We start from the raw sequence: 26,916 nt of genomic DNA, 5'->3' as shown, positions 1-26,916 counted from the left end.
CAGTTTTTAAATGACAGACTTTGGGGAGTTCATTTTAAACTGCATTAGCCCAGTCTAGACCACAGCCTCAGAAGCAGTAGGGTGCATACCACTGAGAGGCTTAGCCTCAGAGAACAGACAGGCTAAAATGGAAATAAATAATGTGGCCAGTATTGCTGTTAGTTACCAAGAAACACTTAAGATGTTTCTTTTTCTTTTTTTAATATATATTTTTTTAGTGTTTGTGGGGAAGACTAGACCTGGAAAAGCCTGACACCTTGCCTTTGCTGTTTCTGCATTCCCTTAGCCCCATCAGGAGAAGACATGACGCCACTGCCACAGTGTGATGGAAACTACAACTGATTTCTGTGGTGCTCTTGCCACACATACCGTTACCAAACGTATTTATTCTGAAGGGTAGTTCTCCCTCATGAACTGGCTGAAAATGTGTCTTGCCTCAGAGTCGGAGTATCAGTCTATGGTGTTTGTTTGTAGAAGGAGCAAAGCAGCATATCAAACAGAATGATTACGTCTACACAGTAAAAGGTGCCAGGGGCACGGAAGCCAAGTGGTATTAGCCCAGGTGAACCCCTTCCCAAAATGCCAGGTTGCCAGCTAGCTAGACGTGGCCCAGGCTACGTGTTGTTCTTGTCTGGCCTGTGCCCTGATGTCCTAGACGTGTGGCTCCTGCAGGATGCCCTAAAGGACAGCCTTTTTCAACTGGTGGTCCTTCAGGAGCAATTAAGAGTCACTGCATGTGGACCAGTGCAAACAATTTTACTCCAGAATATAGCATAGATTATAGCATACATTAGGCAGAGCAGATGATCAAGAACTGAGCACCCAGGTTCACTCCCTGGGGCTACATTTTGCAGTTGTGTAGATAAATACCTAAGGGTACTAATCAGCTAAGTAAGATGATCAATATTCATGCAGCATTTCTCAGTTGGCTGTGTTGCCACTTGACATGTTGAAGCACAACAGCATGTTCCTCTTCATTTTGCTCCTGTGCTTGAATTTATTGCTTATCTGCAGGCAGCTGTTTTCCTTTTCTCCTCCAGGCTCTTACTTACCAGCTGCTTCACAAACGCCAGTGTCCTCCCTCATTAGCTTTAACGGTTTGTCCAATAATTTTGGCCATGGATTCTTTCTGTTTTTCTCATTAATTTGAACAAGCTTAATCATTAAATCAGTGTAATTGAAGTGCTCAAACAGGAAATCAGTTAAGCCTAGCTGCACAGGCTTCTTAATTGAAAGTTGAGCTTTCCTTGGAAGTGTGTGGATCTCAGGTCTCCCCAGCAATACTTGGGATGCTACCTGCACTCTTCCTTTCAAAGATCTTTGCAGTAGTACAAAACTGTGTTAATAATCTTCAAACACGTTTTCAAATGTGTTATCTGCATGCTGCACACACTCAAGTGTTGAACTTTTAGACTTACAATTCATTTGAAATCCCCTAAAACCTCTCGTTATTGGGAGGTCTGTAACTCCAGGCTCATTGATATGAGGGAAGCGGGGACAGTTAAGAATTGTTTCAACCACAATGTGGCACCTCTGCTTAATTAAGAAGTGTCTCTCATCAAGATGACAGGCTGTCCACAGAGACCACTTGATGACAGAGCTCTGCTGCAGCAACTTTCCTTTTACAACTATTCAGAAGAACAAGCCTAACTTGCATCTTACTGAAACTGAGGAGTGAAATTTTCCACTTAGGCACCACTACTGACCTGAACAGAAGGCAACCTTCTGTTCACCTTCACTTCTTCTCAGAAGTGAAGACAAAAATTACTATATTTAAATGTTTATTTCTATTTAAAACAACAACAACAAAAAACAACAAGCAAACCACACTTCACTCCCCCAGTACTACTTAAAACATACCTTGGGCTCCAAGTCTGCTACCCACACAAGTTCTGTCAGCTGAAGACCTATTCGTGGATGGGACCAGGTGTTCTCCTTCTCTTGGTATTAGCAGCTCAGTTCAGCAAAACTGCAGGTTCTGAGTTGCATCAGTCAGTTCTGGCTGTTGGGTGCGCACAGTGCAGTCTCTGCAAATCGGCTGCACTGGGATGCATGTGGACTGTGGCTTTGCCGATTTGAGTAGTTCTACTTTCTCAGAAAACCCGAGCACTTGACTGGCCTGATAGTTTCATCTTAATGTGCTGGGGCTCCAAGTTCTAAAAAAAAGTTCCAGGTTCCAGGCCCACACATCCTTTCTATATGCATTTAGTAGCCAAGCACATGCGTAAAGATTTGTAAGATGTGCATTTTAGGCAGGTATTCCTCAAACTTTAGCTGTGCAGGCCTACCCTTCAAAGTCTAAGATTGCCAAAAAACTTGAGAGAGAAATCCGAGAAGAGCTTATATTGCTAAGGTAGTCTTCCTTTTAGTATTCTCACCCTTCTTGCACAATGTTACTGATCCAAAGATGAGAGAGGGGCTAAAATGCCCCTTGTCGGGGATGCGGACGGGGGGCTGCAGTTAGCAGCAGGGCTGCTCCCTCAGGGGACCCCACAGCCAGCAGCAGCAACCAGCCACGCTGGGCTGTGCGCTCCCCAATAGGGCACAACCCCACAGTGCCAGCAGCCTCTGGGCAGTTCTGGTTTGGCTGACTTGCTTTAACCCATACTTACCCCTACATCCTCCAGTCAGCGGTCCATTTGCATGGACCACAAGTGTCTTTTCTGTGAATTGTACATAGATTTAGTAATGACAAATGGATGTTGGTGGTCCTTCGGTAGGACACGGCAGTGTATCCATAAGAGATAAAGCTTTTAGCTTTTTATGGTACAGTTCTACCTGATCTCCGCCTTACTGGATGATAAAGTCCTTGCCAAAACTTGCAGTTCCAAGGTGAGCAGGACCAAAGCCTGTAAATGCACACATTCTGGCTTTGCCAGGAAGCAGGGAACTGTAAGAGACTAAGTAATGATTTAGCAGGCTCTCGAGTGTAAAATGCATCCAGTTGGAACTCAAACTCTCACTGCCGTGGAGTACCTATTCAGAGACAAGTGTGCTGACTAATGTGTTGCTCAAAGAGAAGACATGATAACTAGGACATGAAAGTCACCAACACCTGCTCTAGATGGGCTGGTGGAAACAAACTTGAGAAATAACCAGAAAGGATTTATACCCCACAGTGGGGACTAACTGAAAGCACTACACCTCCTGTAACAAGTGGTCCTATACCACTTTAAGCATTTGTTTTTCAGGTTTATTGCTCCAATTCAGAAATGGCCCTGAATCACAAACCTGTATTTACAGCCAAGACCTCTGCACCAACTGGGTCTGGACACAGAAGAGCCTTACCTGTATGAGGGGTCACCAGAAGTCACTGTGGGAGCAGCCAGGGGCACCTCTGGCTTCTACCTTGCCAACATACACATTGGCCCAGCCAGAAGTTAATTCGCGCAGGGATAGGTGACCTCTCAGCATTTCTGTTGTCATGGCTTCTTCACCTCCATTTGTCTTTAAGGTATGTGCACCTTTCCTTATTCTGGTAGGTTTGGAGATTTCTGTTGAGGGAGAAGGAAGAATCAAGAGCCTCAAAGAAATGCTGAGCACATTCACATATGGAAGAAAAAAATAAAAAAGGACTAATGATGATTTTCAGGGGCAAGTGTTAACCTTAGAGATCTTTAACACTACACACTCCATTTGTTCAGCGTCTTCCCATCGAACCTGCCAATTCGGGCAGGAATGGAGCAGACTTTGCTGGGTACTCTTTACTGAGCAGACTTTGCTGGGTACTCTTTACTGGGTAAAGAACTGGCTGGAGGGCCAGGCCCAAAGAGTTGTGATGGAGTCAAATCCAGTTGGCGGGCAGTCACGAGTGTTGTTCCCCAGGGCCCAGTACTGGGGCCAGTTCTGTTTAATCTCTTTATCAGTGATTGGGACAAGATAATTAAGTGCGCCCTCAGTAAGATTGCAGACAAGACCAAATTGGGTGGGAGTGTTGAACTACTGGAGGGTAGGAAGGCCATACAGAAGGATCTGGACCAGCTGGATTGTTGGGCTGAGGCCAATTGTATGAGGTTTAACAAGACCAAGTACCAGGTCCTGTTCTTGGGTTGCAACAACCCCATGCAATACTACAGGCGCAGGGAAGAGTGGCTGGAAAGCTGCCTGGTGGAAAAGGACCTGGGGGTGTTGACATTGACAGCCAGCTGAAGATGAGCCGGCAGTGTGCCCAGGTGGCCAAAAAGCCTGGCATGCATCAGAACTAGTGTGGCCAGCAGGACTAGAGAAGTTACTGTCCCCCTGTACTCAGCACTGGTGAGGTCCCGCCTCAAATCCTGTGTTCAGTTTTGGGCCCCTCACTACAAGAAAGACATTGAGGTGCTGGAGAGAGTGCAGAGCAGGCGATGAAGCTGGTGAGGGGCCTGGAGCACAAGTCTGATGAGGAGCAGCTGAGGGAACTGGGGCTGTTCAGCCTCGAGAAAAGGAGGCTGAGGGGAGACCTTATCGCTGTCTACAACTACCTGAAAGGAGATTGTAGCATGGAGGGTGTTGGTCCCTTCTCCCAAGTAACAAGTGATAGGACAAGAGAAAATGGCCTCAAGTTGCACCAGAGGAGGTTTAGATTGGATATTAGGAAACATTTCTTCACGAAAAGGGTTGTCAGGCATTGGAACAGGCTGTCCAGGGAAGAGATGGGGTCACCATCCCGGAGGGATTTAAAAGATGTGTAGATGAGGTTCTTAGGGACATGGTTTAGTGCAAAATTTAGGTTATGGTTGGACTAGATCTTGAGGGTCTCTTCCAACCGAAATGCCTCTGTGACTCCATGGCACCCCCCCCCCCGCCGCGCACAGCGGCATGAAGGGCCGCCAGAGGGCGCGCCTCCACAGGCGGTTGCGGGAGCCCGTGTTGTAACGCTTGCGCCTGGATCCATCTTTGCCAAGGGTACAAATCCGGGGTGTTCAGCGCAGAAAGCTCAAGTTGCGATGCACCCCGGCATTTGGGAGAGGTGTCCAGAGCCAGGCTGAGCTGACTGGGGCTTGACCAGCATCGCTCTGGGACACAGGTGGCCCTGGGTGGCTTCCCTTTCCACAGGGAGCAAACTGAAGAGCCAAGGGGTGACGCGCTTCACATGGCGACCTACAGACCGGAGCTGAGAGCTGCCTGCACTTCTGCACTGCTGGTATCGCCCAGCGGGTGTGGATCTGAACATACACATGCCGTTCAGATTACATCTGCAAACAGAGCGAGAGTCCCCATCCATTATTTATAACGTGGAGGCAGTGTCTGAATGAAGTCGCTTGTTCATGAGAGACAGAACACGTTGCTGCAGAGTACTGCAGACATTTAAAGACAAAGGGGGTCAACCTGCCAAAAGGAAAGAACATGTCTGTAGGAAAAAGGATAAAGTTCCCAAATGAAATCCACAGGGAAAGTGGGTTTTAGGTCCACAAAACCAGAGGAGAGTTTATCCTTTCTGTGAAGTAGTGTGGCTCCATGGGGTACGTGCAGGGATTTCTTGTATGAAAGGATGCTGGGCAGAATGTGCTCGTATGTGTTATCCTGTGAGCTGGGTATTAAATTTATGAAGGGGTCTGCTGCTCCATTGGAAAATGTTTGGTTTATAGTCCATTAATCAAAAAGGGGTTGAAAACTGCTTGTGTAAACTGCTTGTTTCTTAGCAAAAAGCGGGCAAATTGTTTGCCTGCAGGATAATAAAAAGGCAGACTGGCAGTAGCTTTTCCTTTTATTCTCCATGGTAACAACTCAAAAGCAACAACCTTGAAACTGCAAGCATGGCAAATGTATAATGCTTGGTAATTGGAGATGAGGACGTGTCCCAAAAAGCTATAAAAATGTTGTATTTTCATCATACAGAGTATTCTCATGTCCTTTTCCCCCCCCATATTAAAAATAAGTTCATCATAGCAGAGAAGGACAATCTAAGTAAAATAACAACAGCCAAGTATAGCAAAGAAAGGGACTCAGTGCATAATGGGTGGGAAATGGCTGTTGTAGGCAAGCAACAGCAAAGAAAAGGCTTTCAACAGGGTCTATGGAAGTCACACAGGAGGCACCGAGTTCCCAGCCCAGAGCCTCTGGACTATGTAGCTTGTACAAACCAAACTGAAGGCGAGTCTGTTGGGATGCACGATGGGACAGTGTTGGTGCTCTGCAGGCTGTCTGCCTGGGGCAGGGATGCAGAAGACGCTCCTTTCACCTCTTAAGTTACATTTTTATGCTTGGGATAGAAAGGGCATGTTGTTCTCTGAACACTAGTAGAGCTTTGCAAAAAGAAAAAAATCTATATATAGTGAGCAGGTGTGGTGGAGAGCCACCACCAGGCATTAGAGATTAAAACCTTGCCATTTCCTTGAACTGAATTTTGGTTTTACAATGAGCCTGACAACTTCTAATTCATACTTTTAAACTCAAATGTAACTAACAGTATCTTGGAATCCCATTTGCTTTCTATGACTCATGAAATGCTGCTGCTCTGTGCCACTTCTCCCACCAAGGACAATGAAAACTGAATGTATTTGCTTCTGTTGTTTGCACTTCAGAGCTCTGACTGCAGCTGTCCTGGGGTTGAAAACAATACTTAATAGTTTTGAAATTATGTTCAGCTTTAATTTTTAAAATGTTTCCAGTAACATTCCTGCTTGGGCTTGAGAGAATATCTGGAGGGCTTTTGGTTTTGTTTTGTGTATTCTGTAATTTTTACTTTTATAGGGGGTAAAAGTCTTTTTACAAAATGTCACACACGCTACATCTAAATTGACTGAAACCCTTAGGCACAACACTGAAAGTTAACTGGAAATAGCCAAGGAAAGCAGAGGGGTCAGAGAGGGATTACAAGCATAACAAAAATGACCAGCGGAAAGAGAGAGGAGATGAAGGTCTCCTGGCAAAGGCCCCCGTGCATGCAGGGGTGAAATGTCAAAAAGCAATTATAAATGTCACAAGATAATTCATATGGGGCTCATGGCAGATTCATTCCTTCCCTATTGACTAACTTTATTCTTAAGATTTTTCTGTTTCTAATGCTGGTAATCCAGCTGGCATTTTTAAGATCATATGAAAATAACAGCCATCCCATCCCATCCCGTAATGAATCTCTCTTGTGATCTTCCAGGCAATGGGAAAGGGACTTCAGGAGTCCAAAGTGATGATGAGGTTGGTTTCAATGTCACATCTGTTGTAGAAAGCACATATGGCCAGGATGGAGATGGAGATGCTGTACCACAGAAATTTCTGCAGTCATAGGGTCAGATCTGCAGCACCTGGCTTATGCCAAAGGTCTCTTTGCTCCTGGACCCAGCCAAGAAATAAGCTAAAGTCCCTCTAGCTTCTGTTTCCACATGTCCCAAAGCCTTTCCTTAGTGACACAGAACAGATCCTCACCCACATCTTTGTGTGAAAGCTCCCCAGAGGAAAAGGAAGATAGCACCAAGTGGATTCCCAGCAAAACAATCTCCATGATATTGAAATTATTTTCAGAACAGCCCAGGCATGATAAACACTATGGTGTTCTGTTTACGTACCTGTAACAGTTTGTGATAAAGTTTGAGTTCTAAAGTGTTTTGTGATTGCTCCTTCTCAAGGATCTATATTTGTCCAGCCCAGGGCCTGTCCTGCATCTCTTCAGAGAAGCAGCTTTGGGAGAGACCTTGGTTCAAAAGAGACATAATCCTCTGCGAGCATATGGAGAGTCAGCAGTTACTTTCCTCAAGACAACCTGGAAATGTAGGAGCAGCTCAGCAACTTGGCCAAGCAAAGCTCTTCTGCTCAATGTCAGATCACTGTGTTATCAGAGGAAGCTGGTCACAGCCCACAGGTGGCATCCAAGTGTGTTAACTCTTCTGAAACCCCCTGAAAAAATGCTCTGAGAATGCGCTTTCTCTTCCCTCTGCAAAAGGCCAGTTCCATCTTATAATGCTTGATATTTTCTACGCTGTTCCCTCCCACAGGTTCCTCTGGTCAGTTTTAGGTAACGCTGGAGAGGATTGGTGTGTCTAAGTCTCTCTGGTGATTGCAAAACCATTTGGCTTATATGACTGGTGAACTGGTATTGCCCATCTAGAGGGGGCTTGTTGGAAAAGGTTAGGAAAGCTGTGTAACCGCTGATTCACAGGTACCCAGAGTCACAAGCCAGAATGAAAAACACAATTCAGCAAGCTACGCAGGGACTCAGACATCGCAGCAAGAGCTGCGACCTCTCAGGGAGACCCAGCAGATGAAGCTGCCACAGCTGGCTGCAGGGAAGGTGGGTCTGGGGCACCCTGGTGATGGCCACCTCTGATCTAGTGATGGGAACAATGGCTGGGATGCTTACAGGTCCAGTTCCTATATTACAGGCCAGCACAAAGACCTGAATAATTCCAGCTGGCTGTCTCAGGTGATACGTGTTGGAGTTTCTCAAAGTTTTTAAGTATTCAGAGTGCTAACTTTATTAATTTTCCATTTCACTGGAAACTGAGTGGTCTGAGGATATTCGCACTGAAGCCACTCCCTGAAACTTTTACAATGCACTTTAAAGGGATAACGGCATTGTTGAGAAGTCATTACCATTGGTGTTTATTTTCCCATTTAATTATGTCAAAACTTTTTTCACAGTAACTCAGATCACATTTTTCACAGCACAGCCAAACTTACTGCTGATGCTTGATTCTGCTGTTACTCCAAGGGCTTTTTTTTTTTTTCAGGATTCACTGATCATGTCAGTTGACTCACTGTTGTGATGCTTCATTTTAAGGCCACAAAACCATCTGTGTCCTTGACATGACCCAGACATCCATATCCTGTACGAAAAGGACTTTAGTTTTATGCCAGCAATAAAAATTGATCACTGGAAAACTTATAATCTGAGACCCCATAATAATCAGGCTCATTATTTCCCAGCGCCAGCATTCTGCAGGTGTTCTGAGCGATGGTGCAGACATGAACCATTACTTCTTTTCTGAAACAAGAGGCTCCTCTCAGCCCCTCCATCAGCCTCTGGCCACCTGCTCCCCTCTGCTGCAAGAGTCACGGGTCATTAGGGTTATGCAGCTATAGAGATGGAAGCCCTACTCTACATCGCCCCTCACTTTTTGATTTGGTCCACTTGGTGCTGCTGCGGACGCATTTCTAATGGGAAAAATAAAGATAGCCTGAGGACAGACACCATCAGTAACTGAAAATTCCTTCAGATTTGTACAGGCAGATATGAAATCTAGGATTTCAGAGCAAGATGGAGCTGACTGATGGGTGCTGCCCAGACCTGCCTTCAGGGAACCAAGACCTACCCTTTTTTCTGAGGCTGAAATTCTTATGATCTTGTAAAACTTGTAGAATCACTACTCATAAAATCTTTAATACTCTACCAGGCACTTGGATTCAAAAGAAATGTTGGATGGTTCTTATGAACAGTTGTTTCTACAATTAAAATAGTTTTCTTAAGAGAATTAGCTTGCAACTACTTATTTATAAGCTAGATGCATAAACGGCAACTTCTAACACATAGTGTACAAATGCCCTAAAGTACCAGCATCGAGCAAACAAAAGTGATTCAAATAAATGAGGGGAAGTCTTGTATTCTTAATACACACAACTCATTCCTGAGGGTTTGACCAAATAAACTACAGTGACTGAGATAAGGGACAGACATTACTGAAATGAGGAGATTGCAACACTCCAGTTTTCAGTATGATTTAAAAGATACAGGTATTCAGAGACTGTTAAATCACTGTTTTGGCGCCTTTCTCACATAGTCATTGTTGCAGATGCAATTTCAATTTGCTATGTAAAATGTTTCCTGGGTCTGCTGGCTGTCTGATGGAAAAAGATGGCAGGCTAACCTCTCTTGAAATTCATGGCACAGGGGTTTCCAAGGTTTTCAGACTAAAAAAAATATCAACATTTCTTGCTGCTAGTATCATATATTAGGGACAAAATGTTTACTTTAAGATACCATGTAGTGTAGCTCTGCAGGCTTCTCAAGGCCACAGAGACCTCAGATGGTAACCACCCGCCTACCTCTTGTTAACTGTGCTGTGATTTTCCTAGGAACATACATTAAAGATGAGAAAAGATAAAAATACTTACAATTTAGTCTCTCCAGCCATAATACAAGTAGATGTCATTGGCATGTAGCTGGCAAATATAGTTGCTAATCCACTCTGCCTATCTGAAAAGTCATGGCACAGGCCATGACTGGAAAAAGGGAATCACACCCATTTTTTTAAATGGTACAAAGGAGGAACCTGCAAACTATTGACCATTCGCTTGAGACCCCACCTGAAGTTCTGTGTTCAGCTCTGAGGCCACCAGCGTAAGAAAGACATGTACCTGCTGTGTGGGTCCAGAGGAGGCCATAAAATGATCAGAGCAATGTAACACCTCTCCTATGAAGACAGGCTGAGAAAGTTGGGGTTGTTCAGCCTGGAGAAGGTTCTGGGGAGACTTTATTGCAGCCTTTCAGTACTTAGAAAGTACTTAGAGAGACTTTTAACCAGGGGCAATGATTTTAGACTAAAGGAGGGTAGATTTAGACTAGATATAAGGAAGAAATTCTTTACTGTGAGGGTGGCGAGGCACTGGAAGAGGTTTCCCAGAGAAGTTGTGGATGTCCCATCCCTGCAAGTGTTCAAGGCCAGGCTGGACAGGGCTTTGAGCAACCTGGTCTGGTGGAAGGTGTCCCTGCCCATGGCAGGAGGGTTGGAACTAGATGATCTTTAAAGGTCCCTTCCCGCACAAATCATTCTGTGATTCCATGATTGCATGCCCCTACAGGCTAATCCTTCTCTGGCCAGGAAGACCCAGGACTGGGATTTCCAAAACAACAGTAATCGCTAGAGGAACATGGGAGGAGAAGAATGCCATCCTTTCCTCAATTCACCTTCTAGCATGAAAACTGCACTGTCATTAATCTATGGAGATTATTCTTCCTCTCCCCTGACTGTTCCTGGTGAACTGATCTGGCAAAGGAATAACACAGAAATGAATCTGTCATTTTTATGGAGAACAGCAGTGATGCTAATAAATCTCATGTTCTAAACAGTATTGCCAGAGTGAGCACCTGAGGCCAGACAGCTACTCAGATTTCCAGAGTAGCAACAGAGATGGCATTTCAGAGGCTGACAAATGCCTGTAACACAACAGGGCACTAAGTTGGTTTTAGGTGTAATAGGGATCAAGATATTAGACCTTAAAATGTTTCCACATTCATCTTTCACATTATGATTTTAGCAGGTAAAAATTAAAGAAATGACTGCATTATACCCTAGGAAAAACAGAATGTCAGGCTTCCAAATGGTGTGAAGCACTCACTTCTAAATTCAGCTGTTCCTAAGACAACAGCCACTAAAACCACAACTGAAGTGAATGAAATGGTTGCAAGTGAAAAAGGTGACTTTCAAAGCCTGTGTTCATTAAAAGTGTTAATTCTTTTTCCATTGTTGTTACTGCTCTCTTCAGTGTCTGGGAACAACGACCAGAAAGGAGTACGACCAGGAGCACAGGATGAAGATCTGCAGCCACCCTCTCACTGAGACTTTCCCTTTTGTTTTTATAAAACAAAAAGGCCACTCACTAAGCAGAGATACCTGGTGGTGCTGGAAGCACCACACCAGCAAGGCTAGAGCACTGCTTATGATACGGTGGAGTAGATATTCTAGCTTGAAGCTCTACAGGGTTGTAGCTCAGCTGCAAAGAAATGCAACTGTATCAAAACAAATCACAGTTGGGGATGGGGGAAAAAACACATCATGCTCTCATCACAATAAAGGCTACTTTGATCCACTTTCAAAACAATACATCAATCTCACCTGCAACTCTCATCACACAATGAACAGAACTAAATATATTGAACAAAACAGCCCATAATTGTCTCTCTCTTTTCAGCCCTTGCCAAAGTTAACACCTCATCAGTACTTTTCTATGGCATCTGAAAGGATGTAAATTTTCTTTCATGATTTAGGGCTCCATCAGCTGGAGGCAGTCTGCAGCTGTAAGAACAAGGCCTCCTCCCAGCATAGGGATGATGATACAGAAAAGGCTCTAAGTATGGAGACAATTTTGATCCAAACAGAGAGCTGAGGAGACAGAGAGAGCAAGAGGTATGCACACAGGCCTCTCTCTGCACGTGAGACAGGCAGGAGGACCAAAGGCAGCCTCGCTTGTAGTTCAGGGCAGCAGGGACAGTGGGGACGTGGCTGCCTCCCAGCGCAGAATGGAGGGCACTAGAAAACAGGGTGCCAAAGAGAGCCCTGGCCTCATTTTCCTGGCAGATTCCCAGAGCCTCTGAGAACGAGTGCTGTTCATGGGAGTCTGTCTCTTACAAAAGCCTCTGCTCTCCCTGATGAAACAAACAATTGAAGCGGAGTCCATCCATGGCTGATGGCTGCGAAGGTTCACAGAGGCTTCTCTTGCTTGTTGCTCTGTATCTTTTCCATTGCAGTCACCTCATGGTATCCAGCCCATCAACACGGTATGTCCACAACAACTTCAAACTACAAGGGACATCCTTGTTGGGAAATCATTCTGAGAAGAGAGAACAGAAATGTCAACAGAAAATCATCCATGGAATGGACAAAGAGATAGACATAGCTTTGACAGAGACACAACCAAACAACAACAGCTTTGTTCACTCACACCCCTTTCTCACACGACACTTCATCTCAGGCCTAACAGACAAGCTGCTTTAGCGACAAGGTCTCTCCCTCATGGAGCAGACTTCAGCCAGCTCCCCTTACCAAATGACCATGAATTCATCAGTCCTCACTAGCCCAGACTGTGGCACACTATTTTACAGTTGCTGGTATCCTGTGTGAGGAATGCCTTCAGCATTCATGGCCCCTAGACATGCCCATGGGCATGTACCCACAGGAGTCTGTCATCTCACCCCTTTCAGAAAGATGAGGTCTCAAACCATACCTTGCTACTAGCCCTGTCCCAGCCCGGAAGTAGAGAGCCTCTCAACCCTTCCATAACAAGGATCAAGGCCAAAGCAATGCCCTGTCATTTCTGTAAACCTGGTAAATTCCCTTCCCTACCATAATCCTAATCCCTAAACTTCTAATTCCTTGGATCACCAAACCACTGATACCAAAAACATCCCTTACACCCCTAGTCCCAGGCACATCTGTCTCTCCCCTCCATCATGAAGTCCTGTGTAAGAGCTATTTCCTTTTCTGGCCTCTTACACCCACAGTGATTCTCCTCTTCCCACAGTGACTTCCCTATCTAGGGTTCCCCACACTCAGGCTCCAGGCTCTACTCTCCCGGAGAGCCCTCGTGCCTGTAAACTCTGGTTAGTATCCCCTGCTCAGCCTATTTGGATTAGGAGCACCAGGCATTGCCTTACTGTTTTCTTGGGGTCCTTTTTCCTCTTCTTGTCAGAGGCATTGAGGTAGGCCTGCTCCCTGGCCCTGTACGAAGGGCCCCGGCTCAGCTCCCTCTCGCTGTATGGGGGCAGGGTATCCTCCCCTTCCTCCTGCTGAGGCGGTGGCTGCTGCGATTGCTGCTGCGACTTCTCAGCTTTGTAGGTAGAGGGTGGTGACCAGGCATAGTATGTTCCCCCTCCTCTCTGGCTGGGCTGCGAGCTCAGCTTTGAGGGGGTTTCACTCCGGTCCCCGCTCTCATCGTAGCTCCGGGATTTCCTCTCCAAGACGCTGCTGAGGTAGGAGTGATCATATTTCTGGCTCCCTCCAGGCGTCCGGCTCACCAGCCTGGGCAGGTGCTTCTCCTCATGGGCCCGTCTCCGGGGTGGGCTGTATGACCAGCCCCGATCCGAGTCCGTCAGCGGCTCTCGGTTCCCTCTGCTACGCTTGGTGTAGTAGTCCTCCATGGAGCTATCCTGGTGGTGCAGTCCTCCGCTGCGCCCACCGTGCGACTCTGACCGCTCAAAACGCCGAGTCTCTTGGCTGTCCGCCCGCCGGGTCCGCTGGCTGTAGGACTCCGCAAAGGCTGCCAGCTCGTCCATAGAGACGGCCGGCACTCCCACAGAGAAGCTCTTACGGGACAACATCTCGGACTTGGATCTCTGCTGGCTGGGGGAGGGAAGGGTAGTGTTAGAGGGCAGGATTCAGCTGCACTCATCCCCTCAGCTGCCTTCACAGACAATGGAGGGAAATGGGCATTCCTGAGGCATTAATCATCTGACCTGTTCTCATCATCTTCTGTAAGAGATGCATCACATCCTAGATATCCCTGCTTCTCTCTGCTGAGTCTAAAGGCAGCTTAGTGCAGATAGCTCAGACTCTACATGCCTAATGTGACCTGAAATTAAACCTGGAGCACACCTTCCTTGTCCTCCAGTATGCAGGGCTGGACTCACTTCTCCTTGACCCCAAAGCTTGTAGGTGTATGTCCTGCTGGGAAAACCCAAGAACTTGGCTACAGAAATTCACAGCAGGGCAATTTTGAAGCAGGTTTAAAGGGGCTGAGGTGGCACCATAGTCCACCATTGAGGGAAAGAGATCCCTGCCATTGCTTTTGGGAGACTGGCCTGCTGCTATGTGAGGGAAGGATGCACCAGTCCTTTAGATCTGGAGTACAGGTCTTGCTGCATCAAAGCACCAGGGTGTGACTCCTAACAAAGCACACCAGCACTGCGAAGTGCTGGAGGAATTGGGTGCAAATATCTAGAGAGCACTTTGCAAAGGGTGGCTTGGTTTCCTATTGATATCACTTTTACATCCCACCTGGAGTGGGGCTGGTACCTAGCTTTGCCCAGCTGGGTAGGTTTCAGCAGGCTTGTGGGAATCAGATTAATTCTGACCTCACCTAATGACATCTCCAGATTTCATGTTTCTCTCTAACCCCTCTGTCCTGCTAAGCAGAACTAGAGCAGCAGGAAATGGAGAAGAGCTACCAGTCCATCTGTTCCTTCTCCTTTCTTTACTATTTTGCCAGATAGAGCTGCCTTCCAATGCAGTGCTCATCACCTGTGCCGGAAACTGTCCCGCTCATCTCTGTAGTCGGAGACAGCCTGTGATCTTGATGTGCTGCCCCCGCCAACCACTCCTGCCCAGTATTCAGCATCGCCATCCAGGTCCCCCGCAGGAGGCAGAGGCTTCCTTCGCACCTGGCGGTAGGGCTGACGAAAGTTCAAGTCATCCTCATGCAAAGAGCTGAGTTCAGAGATGGTGTTGTTATCTGCAGGGGAGGTTGCAGAAAAACAATGAGACAGGCATCACCTGATGGCGTGTGTGAGAGGCGAGGACAGGAAGGCTGTGGAGGACCCTGCTGCAGCTTCTTCAGAAAGAAGCTGAGCTGCCTTCTGTTAGAAAAAAATCAAAATGGAACCGAAGGCCCTTCTCCAAAGCCTTGACCTATACTGACCAAGACTCCTGGGGCTCAGTTTGGAGATAGAGCTGCTGTTAGACCTACAGGTCTTCTGAACTGATAGTTGGCAGCCAGGTAGGATATTCTAGGTGTACTGCAAATGGCATCAGGTCTCTGTGTCCCAGATAACTGAGTTCAGCCTTCATGCAAAAATCCCCCTCAGCCCTGCTTCAGTGATACATGTGACCTCTCCACTCTTATGAGCTGGGCTCTGAGCTTGGTGGAACATCATCACAGCAGTTGTGCCACCACCCCCTTTCCTGGTGTGAGACAGGCTGGCTCTGGATTTGGCCTGACTTGCCCAGCTAAAACAAAAACCACCCCCTCAAAAAAAGATTAAGAAAAAAAGTAAGAGACTGTCTGAATCACTGTCAGTCTCTACCCTGTCAAGCACATTGACATCTGGAGGCCTGACATACCAATCTGGAGAGGTCTTTTTATAGTAAATCTTGTGGGTGGAGAAGACAGCGTGCTCAGCGATGACTGTTTTAGAAGTACATATAATTTGTTAATTATGCCTAATCTGTACAGAGCTTTGATGTAATGTCATTCCCCAAAGCCATTACCTTCATTGATTTGCAGGATCTCACGTGTCTGTTTTAAATAAACCTCTACCAGTGCTTAATGTGGTCTAGCTCCACACAAGTCAGATGCTGCCCGAAGTCCCCAGCCTGCTGCTGTCCTCCACACAGAACAGCTAGGGGACAAAGAGCAGCACTGCAAGCCCTCTTCATGCACACACTCAGTCCTGTCACTGCACCTCTGTCTCCTAATGTGTTAAGTAAGATTCTTCACTTGGGTTTGTATTGCCACCTGTTAAGTGCAGCCTCAGCCTTTACTTAGGGAAATAAAGCTTGCAAGAGGCTACTGGAAGACAGCGAGGAGTGCCGCACAGAAGCTCAGTTCTGAGTCTGCACCCTGTCCCTATTCACTGTCCTTCCGCCTTCACCTGCAGTTGTCCGACTGCCAAGCTGTCGGTACTGATGCATGTGCCACCTCCGATCTTATGTTGACCCGTGTCACAAAACCTGACAATCCCCTGGTTTCTTGACTCTTTCTTGTAGTCCCTGCCTCTTCTGCAAGGCAACAGCCACTCCAAACTACTTTTGTGCATCCTGCAAACCACACTGTGGTCATTGGAACCCACAAAACATGCTTTTGATAAAATCCCTCTCCTGTTTTGCCATGCTGGGAATTTACAGGCAGCACCCTGTAAGATATATACAAGTTGTGAGGACAATATCCCAGCTATTATCACACCATAGGCTGCAGGAGGCATGAGTATGCACTTGGCTTTTCAGATATTGATGATCCAAATGATGATGATCTGAACGGATAATTTGCACGAGCATTTGAGTATCCCTCACCTTGTCCGCTCTAATGAATGATGATTAGGTGAGTGACAGATCTTTAAAATCGAACACATTTGTAGATGCCTAAAATCTAGACTTCACCTGCCTCAAGTACCATATCCTGGACATCATATACTACAGGCTGGCTCTAAGGCAAAGCTAGTTAACTTCTAATTATGAATGTGCAGGGTCTTTTTCAGGTCAGAAAAAAAATCAAACCATGCTTGTTCCTCACATCGTTCTCGCATCCTCCTAGCTGGATCAAACTGAGCCAGTTCTTTCTCGACATAGTATAGCACCTTCATGGAGTCCCTTTCTTTGTCAGTCTGGATCCTGTACCCTTTGCGCACCGCTAGGGAGAGAAGAAAAGCATTAGAAGAAATCACATTTAAGTCCAAGGAGACTTTCTGACAATATTGCTCCTATAGTTGAGCTCACATCTTCAGGCAGGTAGGCTGTGTCTTCCAAAACAGAGTGAGTCAGTCCTTGCTTCAGAAGAAATCTGTCTGTAACGTGGGATGTGAAGTTGTGAGCACAGCCGCATCATTTATAAAGTTTGCAGTAACAGCAAAAATGGTTTGGAAATGCCCAATCTGTACAATCAAATGCATCAAGTAGTGTCATTGCCACAGTGATTCCACCTCCCACAGAGGATGGCAGAGAGAAAAGTAGCACTGATTTCCCCTTCCTCAGCACTACAGAAAGCATTCGTCATGATATGGGAGACGCAGTCCCAGAGATCAGGCTCCCTCTATGCAGCCGTGGCCGTAAGCTCCCAGTCTGCAGGGGAAACAGGTGGCAGAGCATTTGGGAGCTGTCACTCCACAGGACCACTCCACCCTCTCAGCCCTATGAATTCTGCTCACAGGTTGAAGAGTATGTGGTAGGAGAAGCTCCAGAGAATGCACAAGGAAACACAGAAAGCCCCACAAAGCACATCATGCTACTTTGAGATTTATACTAAATCCAGTGATGGGGCCAATCAGGTCACCGGGTAACTGTGACACTGCCTGCTCTGGCATTCTTTACATGCTTTATTTTACAGAAAAGGTATGTCTTACACATACATCAACTGCTTGACTGCTGGGATTACTCCATTTGCAGAGGAAGTCTGGAAAGCCTTTTTGGCTTTTCCACATTCCTGTGTGTAGAAAAGCAGCCCCTGTACAGCCAGAGCCACAGCAGCTGTAACTCTGGCAGGCTGGCTCCGTGCACACTTTACCTGCTAACCCTGTAAACAGCCCAGCTACCTCAAGGCAGGTCTACAGTCGGCAAGCAGAGAACTCCACCTATCAGGCCTTTGAAGAAAATAAGGCTTTTATAGCAGATTATTTATGAAAGGTCTCAGCCTGGGGGTATTTCAAGATTGACAGAAACACAGCACTAAGCATAAAAGAGGACTACAGTCCTCAGATTCAGCCTCATTAGAGAACTGTCATGAGGACAATTCACTTAAGACTACAAAACGGAACCTCTCTGCTTTGCATGGGGTTAGTATGTTCCCTTGTGTAAATACTGCAGTGTTGCATGAGCACTCCTCTTGGGGCACGATCTAAATACTTGGGATGGAGGTTTTCAGCCAACCTGTTGTTTTATCCCACACCCCAATACATCAAGCTACTTACATATGGGTCTGGTAGTACGTCGCATAGTATGCATGCACTGTGTGGGCTGAACAAGGACTTGGCAGAGGTATTCTTAGGCACCTTCTGTCCTAAACTGCTGTCCATGTGTCTGTGCACTATTAAATAACCATGCTCTGCTTTAGAAACACCAGTGCCATAGAAATGGCTAGAAGGATTCCAGAAATAATCCCACAAATTGCTCCAGGAGGAAAGTGCTTTACTGTGGGTTTTGACTGTGCACGTGCAAGGTAAGTAACTACATCTTGAAATATTACCTTATACTTGGGAAAGGTATTAGATGTTAAACATAGTATGGGTCTATCAGGGTCCTGCTTTCAATGTGTCTCCAGGCAGCTTAGCTGACAGCAGTCTGGAGTTTTTCTTTGTTTTCTTATCTGCACCAATGTGTGCACACTGACTGCAAATGTGCATGGTGATTTACAGAACACAAGGAACCCTGCCTCTGCCTCCCCAAGTGGAAGACCATCTCATGTCTTGAAGGGAGGTTGCTGCTCTAAAGAAGGGCTGGACTGACTGACCGCAGAAGCAATGAGTCCAGCTGCACTGCATGAGCAACAGCAAGGCAAGTTCTCCACTATATCTCACCATCATGGCTGACCTCTGCCTAGTACATTGCCAAGAGAGAGGCCTCTCACTATTTTTTCTTCTACTGCGTGTACCAGGATCTCAGCTAAGGTACCACTGCATTTATACACGAGCCAGAAAACAACCATCAGCTGGAAATTACTCTGACCTACTAATAAACTTTGGGGAACCTGAACAGGCAGCTTCCAGACTCTGTCTCCCCAGAGCCACTACTCATGCTGAGGCTGCACCAAATATCTATTTGGGCAACATCTATTGCTCCTGGAACTGATGGAGAATTAGCCAGACTTCATGCTTGGCTTGCTATTGCAGCTGTGTATCAAAAAGCAAATGAATTTCTTTGTTAATTTTGTAAGCATCTAGAAATTAACTTTGGATTTGAATCTGCAAAGATGACCACGAACAGCTCATAAAAAAAAGTATTTTCCATTACAGATGAAGCATATTTTGTCTCTACGTTTATTTATTAAATACTTCTCGCAATGATATTGAATGTTCAACTTATTAAATCTCTTTATTATTCCTTTGTGTGTGAACCAAAGATACTGCTTCCTCCTCACACCCTTCTTCATCTGTAAATTGCCATAACCCTTTAATAAGGTTTGAATATTTTTAGGACCATCTTAATTATAAGGAAATAAAGATGCAGAGACATTAACCACTTGCCCAGAACCATTCACTGAAGTCAAAGGGAACGGAACGTTCTTCCCTGTTAGACCATATTTTCTTCTCCTGAATGGTTCATAAATTTCTAATGTTTAATTTGTGTTTAACTAGACACTTTTAAAATTATTCTTCTGTGGGTGGAATCAAGTCAGCCAAAACTGTAAGCTGTTTTCCTCTCCAGAAAGGACAGCACTACTCTTTTTTTTTTTTCAGACAAGAGCGGTTAGGAAGTAAATGATGTCTCATCCTTATACACTTTCCATATTAAAGGTCTACAGTCCAGCTCTTGGATCAGAAGCCTCCATGTGTGCATGGTTTAAGGAATTTACTCAAAAGTCTCCAGGTAACCCCTGCAATTAAAACAGACATAGCACACATCCTGTGTGTTGTCAACACTCTTCTAAATAAGAAAGCTGATTTTTTTTTCTTTTTTCCCAGTTCAACCCTAAGTTTAGGATTGAGTTTCTAGGCTTCACTGGAGCTTTGTCACATGGCTTTAATGCAACCCTAGGCTAATTTTCTAAATATTCTCATGCCTGAATATGCTCACTAGACCACCTCACAGGGGTCATTTATAAACAGAAACTATCTAGGGCAAAGGTTGTCCTTTTTAGCATGGCAGCCAGGATTAGAGAATCCTGCTGTCTCTGTCCCCCAGCACTTCTGATCCCTTTTTCTTAAATAAACTTGACAGAGGGTCGAAGTCTCAAAGATACCAAGTTTCAGATCAGACCTACACTGGCTGTGTGGAGGACACACACACCTAACTGGTGCTCCTTCTGACAAAAGGCCTTTATTATTAACTCAACCATTACCTGTTTTGTTTAGTTTGCTGTCTGGCCAACCAGCAAATAAGTAGCTTGGAACAGCCACATAATGTTTTCTCTTCTACAGCCTGTAATTAGGGGATATTCTGGCATTGTGGAGGACCTTAAGACAAAAAGGAACAGGGTGCAGAGTATCACCCTTCCTTAGCTCCACAGTTCAAGGAACACCTTGAACAACACATGCGTGATCCAGACTATGGGTTTGTCCATATAATTGCAAAAAAAATGAATTAAAAATAAAAAAAAAAAAAATTAAGAACCTCTGTTGTCTTGCCACAACAGTTAAAACTCTGTAATAATAGTTTTATTTGCAATACATAGTATTTTCCTGTCAGGTCCTGAGTTGAGGGATTAAGTCCAGCCAGCTGATTTGGATTATATAATAAATGCATCTTTCTGTGTAATGAACGTGGGATGTTAAAAGCTGTTCCTTTTGGTTACCAAACACATCCAATTTTTCATTCTGCATTTGTGCCCTGATAGTAACATACAGCAGAGATGAGACCGGGGCTGTGATCTGACTCCTAAAAAAAATCCCTGGAGTTCTCACAGCCAACACCATGCTCTATGTGCGGTGACATTTTTCACAGAGGAAAAAAATTAAGCACTGGGCTGTCATTCATCATTTTCTGACACAGGTTTTTGAATTGGGTATGTTCTGCTTTGGATCAGTGATTGATTTATTTCCTATTTCAAAATGCTCCACTCCGGAGCTCTGTTTTGACTTCAGTGGAAAAAAAAAAAAAGTATGATTGTTGACAGAAAATACTTTTTTGTAATTCCAGAAAGGTTAGTATACTGACTGGGGCAGTGGAAGGATGCATAGGGTTGTTCCAAAACCTTAATTACTCAATTATGCTACTTGATCTTGTATTTTTGGGAGTGTCTTATCAAAACATTTTCATGAGCAATATTTAACAACTGTTAATAGTATGGTGCTTTCAAATCAGACATGGCTGATAATGGCAAACCTACTGTGTCAGTACAGTGACTCTACATCAGTGAAAGTCATTTCTGCTGCAGCATGTTTGAATTTGGACAGCCACGCTGATACTGAAATGCTAGCATCTGGCTAAATAGCTACCCTATTCTTCCTTGATGGCAGTTTCCTTCGCAGTAGAAGTGACCCTCACTGAGATAGAATTGTCATACTGATGCTCTATGTCTGACATAGATCCACAACTCCTTTCTAGTTAGAAGCCTTTTATCACTCACACTTCACAAATTCAGAGGCTAAAAAAAAAAAGCAACCTACTGGCTTCTGTAAGGTATGGGAAGGGGTCTAGCCCCGAACGCTCTTGGGCAGAAATGCTGAGGGAGCATGTCCCCGTGCCCAAAATGCCATTGGGACTGTAAAACATGCTGCAGCAAAAAACTGCTGCCAGAGGGCAAGCAGTGCTCTACAGAGGGCAGGAAGAACAGTTTACCAAGAGAGAGCAGCTTGCAAGGCATTAGATCTAAGGGGAAAACAGTCACTGCCTCTGCTCCCCTGAATTAATCTTCATCCTTTTCCCCTCTGCAAGTAAAGCTTTGCAGCAGTAACAACACAGGTCACGAAGGGCCTGAACTTGGCCTCCCATTCCCTGCTGATCTAATTAGGCACCCTCACACTGACACTGTGTTGATGGTACTAGAAAAGTTGGACTATGTGTCCCTAAGGGATGCAAATGTCATTGCCAGAGCCAGGATCAAAATGCAATTTCTCTGTGTTTCTTCTGTTCATACCACTCTATCAGTTACAATTATTCCCCCCTTTCCCAACACAGCTCCCAGTAAGAGGACTGAATGTTGTGCCTGGCACTGCAAATTACCATTTTGGCTTCCTCCGCTGGAGTCACTTGGGGCTAAGGGAGGTGGGTGCGACTTATCCATCAGCACAGCAGGAGATGGGACACCAGCTACAGGAACACTGGGGATGTAGTATGGACCTGGCATGGAGGAGACTGCAGGGGGATACCCAGCTTTTGCTGCTTTACCTGCTACATACACTGAAAAAGAAAAAGAACAGCAGTTAGTATCACACCAGCTCCCACAGCCTGACATGGCATGTGGCCAAAACCTGCACATCACCTACACTGGTGACAACCCAGCAGGAGACAACTGGACAAATGAAATTACAAGGACCAATATGAATTTTTCTAAGCCTCAAAGGGCACTGAGGAGAGTTTAAAATATGTACATAGCAGATCAGATGAGCACTGCAAAATGAGCACTGCAAAATGCTCAGCAATTGAGAAACATTCAGGGTGTTGCAGCCAGCATTACTGCTGCCATGACTTAGTGGCGGCTCAGCTTTAAAAACAACTGATAACTGAAGCAGTAGGGATGAGGCTCATGAGACTTGACAGATTTGCCTGAGCCTGACTGGGAACCTTGCTGGGTTGCAAGGATTTTGCACTGTTGTAGAGGGCAGCTGCTTTGCACTGCCAGGAAGAAACCTCCCAGGCCGCCCTTAGCTCTGACTTGCAACATCCACTGACATGACAACAAATTTGGAAAAGGAGCACGACACTTTGGAGAAGCAGGCAGAGCTGCCAAGACAGGGAGGGCTCAGGGAATTACATTTGTAATTAACTTTGAGCACTCAACCATGGAGCAATAGGTCAGATCCTTCACTCCCTAAGAACTAGTTCTTTAGTCAAGCAAAATGCATGGAGCAAAGGAAGCACATTCTCCTCCTCTTCTGCCAGGGAGCAAAAGCTGTGCAGGAGAAGATTTGCGCCAGGCTGGGACATGGTCACTCACGTGCCCGGGGACAGCAGCAGGACTCAGGACAGCAGGGGCAGCGGACGTAACAGCAGCAGCTATGTGGGCAGCACTGGCACCAGCAGATCCCCACCAGGAGGAAGAACAGGAACGCCCCAAGGATCACCAGGCCCACAAAAACCCACTCTGGAAAACACGGGGAGAAAGGCACATACTTACAGGATTGCATATCACTGTAGAAGGGAACATCAGCAACACTCTCCCAGGGGAGAGCACAGGGGCAAAACAGGTAGGTGAATAACAGAAGTGGACTTCCTGCTGGTCTAGGACTCTGTCCTCATCTGTGTCGAAGTACAAATGGCACATGACAGTACGAAATGGAGCTATGGAAATGTGGTCCCTTCCTGCGACATCTCTGGCTGGCTGAGAGGCGAGCAGCAGGGAGGCAGGAGTTCTTGTTCCCCCAAACAGAAACCCTTTGCCCCAAGTCAGACCTGTACGAATGCTGCAGGATCTACTCCATTAACATTTGGATCTCATCAAAGACACATTCTTCCTGGCCATGTTCATGCCCTGCTTGTGTGTTTGTTCCCTACCCATATCCTAGTTTTAATGGGACAAACGATGGTGAAAAGCACGCTATAAATAGCCCAGTAAATGAGCCAGGCCTGCCCCTTCACAACTAGGCCCACGCATGCAATTATTCTTTTGAATGTGCCAAATGAACATCCTATTCAGGCACTGCAGCCAGCCGGGAAACCTAACAACCGTTTTTTTTTTCTTCTTTCTTCCCCCTGCTGATGCCTCAGATGATGTCTGCCAGGCCCCAAAAGGGAACGGTTGAAATACACCCTACAAGTGAAAGCACAACAGAGCTGGTCCACAAAAACCAGGATGAGGTTTGAATGGGAAGGGGAGCGAGAGAAGGTTTCCTAAGCTTCACTGCTGGGAAATGTGCAGTGACAGGTGCCCAGCCCACACTGCAGCAGCTCCCAGCTCTGCATCCAGCTACCCTGTGTTTCGCAGGGGATTGAATGCACAGGGCTGTGCCTACCGCCACATGGCAATTCCCTGGACTATGGGAAGGAATGGTGAGTGAACACATCTGCACCAAGAAATTTCAAGACTTGGAATGTATAGGAGGCCTGGAGTTGGTTTTACATTAGAGGTGCATCAACCTATCCAGAAGTCAGATGGCTGGTGAGGGAAAATCTGTGGGGAAAGACTCCAGGTATACCCAGGCAGTAATGCAACCACCTCGGAAAGGTGGTAAGAAAGCAAAGAAAGAAGTGGTGGAGCTGCTCTGCAGAGAAAAATAAAGCAGTAGACCAGTGCTTCCTAAGTCCAGCATGCATTCACTAAGGGGTCTCCTGGTACATTAATATTTAAATGAAGTATTGATACGAGGATTGTAATGTGAGTATTGAATCACATGGGAAAAACAGTGCACCTCTCACCTGCATCACTAAGCTGCAAGTTCAAGGAAAAATGTTCAGGCTGGAACAATCAAAACAGAAGGTTTTTTTCTAGTTCTTAATAAAATGCAAAACTAAGAAGTGCAATTTTTGATTCATCCAGAGCATTCTGTTTGAACAGAAGTAAAATTCTTTGCTTTGTTCAAGTTTTCCTTAACTCTTCTACAAGCAATTCCCTTTTTTTAAATGCCATTTTTAATCTAGAACTTACAATTCGCTTTAAAAAACGTCAGTGAAAGATCTGGCATTTACAAATCAAAACACTTCATTTCAGAAGCGTCAAGCGAAATGTTTTATATTTTTGAATATTTTATTTCTTTTTTGGCTGAAACAGACTAATTTCATTTGAATTTGCAGATAATTTTGGTCCTGGTAGATTTTTTTTTTAATGAAGTTACTATATGCTGAGAAAAATTCAGCTAATGAATAAGGAAATTGCTGGAGGGAAACATTCATGAATGGAAAAGAGTGAGTTTAGAGTAGATTACTGATACAGTTCTTCAAGTGCTTATTTACTATTTTCACAAATGACCTTTACACAGGAAATAAGAATATGTTAATGTATTTTCAAGACAAGAGGTAAAGAAGCATTGCCACTGAAGATGAATACTGGGGTATGTTATAGAAAGGGCCAGTTGTCCTTGGGCCTGCAATAAGAAGCACAAAATGCAGCAATATACTGAATTTCAAGGAACGCAGCAATACTTTCAAAGTCACACGTTCGAGGATTAAGAACAATTTATGTTCTGAACAGGACCTCATCAGTTGAAGTCAACTGAAAAACAAGAAATGAGCCAGTATACAATTCCATCATAGGACAGCTGTAACTGCCTACACAATACAGCCACAAAAATGGCAAATGTAATGCCATGTCCAGTCAAGGACAAATTTCCAGTAATGTTAAGGAAATATTAATGCCATCATAAAAGGCCTCCATGTAAGTTACTCATGTTATACAGCTCTGGTCACCTTTGTAGAAGAAAAGATTAATTCAGGGTGAAGCAGATGCAAAGCAGAGATTTGAGGAGATGAAAGGACTCAATCACCTGCCTTACAGCAGGAGAGATGAAACTTGCTGTGTTAGTCTATTAAAAAGAAGGCTGAGAGCAGATGTGGCTGCTGCCTGTAAATATGCTAGGAGGACGAATGCTAGGAGGAAAAGCAGGTACTATAGTTAAAGGTCTTGCAGGAATGGGCATAAACAGGCTGTGAGTAATGTATATGGAAGCTAGAAGATGCGCATCAACAAAATCGATCCAATGGGAGAAAGAAAGGCCAAACCCAGACTACTCTTAAACTTGCTAAGCTTATGGAAAGGATGAAATTACACAGCTCTCAGTAAGCATGTAAGATAGCAAGGCAGACAATCCTTTCCAGTCCTGTTACTTCCTAATCTATTGCAGGGCAACAGCTCAGTGCCTTTTTCTTTTGTCATGTTCTCATCTTGTCCTCTATGACAATCACTGATACAGAGAGGTGAAATAGTATCACAAGACAGAAGTGGCCAGCCACAGTTATGCAATGAAGCTCAGGTGTCAGATCTCCAGAGCTATTAGTGAACAGCTCCTAATGACTCCATTGAGGATTAAAGCCTGGAAGAGGAAAAAAACTAACAGCAAGTCCATTGTAAGTGTATCTGTGGTCTTTCTAAAAACATTCTGGGAGTATAAAAGGAGGTCAGGTTAGTATGTATCCTGCACGCTGCAAGATACTCAGCATCAGGACTGGATGTTTGCAATCAGTGTCCCAGTCACAGGGAACTATGAATCACGAAGGATTTTACTCCACAGGAAGTGAGATCATTTGCTTCTCTGATAAGGTTAAGAAAACAGCAAAAAAGCCTGCTGGCTCCTCCTTCATGCACAAAACTGGTAATCAACCACTTTTACCTGCAATACCCTAGTCGTTCCTCCAGTACAACTGTTATCTTCTATCACAGCCCTTCCAGATACAACTGTGTAATCCTGAGATTCAAATGATTACCAAGCCAAAATGCTGTGTGTTCCCACTGTCTGGAAACCTCTGTTTTGTGCTTGAAGGAGGATCTGGTTTTGTTTTTTTCAGGTAAAAGGCAATGCTAACAGCTGAAATGTGGTTTGCCACCACCTTTTACACCTCCTTGTTGTTTACACCCATGCAGTGAGGGTACCAGAAAGCCACCTGGCCAACACACAAGAATTTTGTACCCATTCAATAAAATTCTAAATAGTGGGGGGAGGGGGGAAAGTGTTAGGCAACAGAGAATCAACTTCTGTCTATGCTGAAAAGACCAATCCCCCCCCTGCCATGCTGAACTTTCAGGGAGCTTTGGGTTATACAGGAGGTGGGGGGAGCGTCTGCCTTCTCTCTGCATCTCTGGGACAGACCTGAAAATAGCTTCACACATTTACGT

General features: G+C 45.2%; 1 protein-coding gene across 4 annotated transcripts in view; it reads right to left on the bottom strand.

The window, feature by feature from the left end:
• Positions 1-5,728: 5,728 nt before the first annotated feature.
• ILDR2 (immunoglobulin like domain containing receptor 2) overlaps positions 5,729-26,916 on the bottom strand; it is a gene marked incomplete at its 3' end in the record, with an annotated part of 42,792 nt that continues 21,604 nt past the window's right edge. For 2 of the 4 annotated variants that reach the window (XM_082043724.1, XM_082043725.1), the window contains 6 exons: positions 23,089-23,235; positions 22,155-22,331; positions 16,855-16,971; positions 14,868-15,078; positions 13,286-13,970; positions 5,729-12,462 (listed from right to left, as the gene is read on the bottom strand). In XM_082043724.1, the coding sequence (XP_081899850.1) occupies positions 12,427-12,462; positions 13,286-13,970; positions 14,868-15,078; positions 16,855-16,971; positions 22,155-22,331; positions 23,089-23,235 (1,373 nt within the window). Of the gene's footprint in view, positions 12,463-13,246; positions 13,971-14,867; positions 15,079-16,854; positions 16,972-22,154; positions 22,332-23,088; positions 23,236-26,916 lie in introns of those variants that run through there. The other 2 variants (XM_082043726.1, XM_082043723.1) reach the window with 2 other exon arrangements.

The sequence above is a fragment of the Streptopelia decaocto genome (assembly GCF_964273445.1).
Source record: "Streptopelia decaocto genome assembly, chromosome: 1".
NCBI classification, from domain to species: domain Eukaryota; kingdom Metazoa; phylum Chordata; class Aves; order Columbiformes; family Columbidae; genus Streptopelia; species Streptopelia decaocto.
Note: the sequence above shows the minus strand (reverse complement) of the source record. Positions and strands in the feature narration are given on the sequence as shown.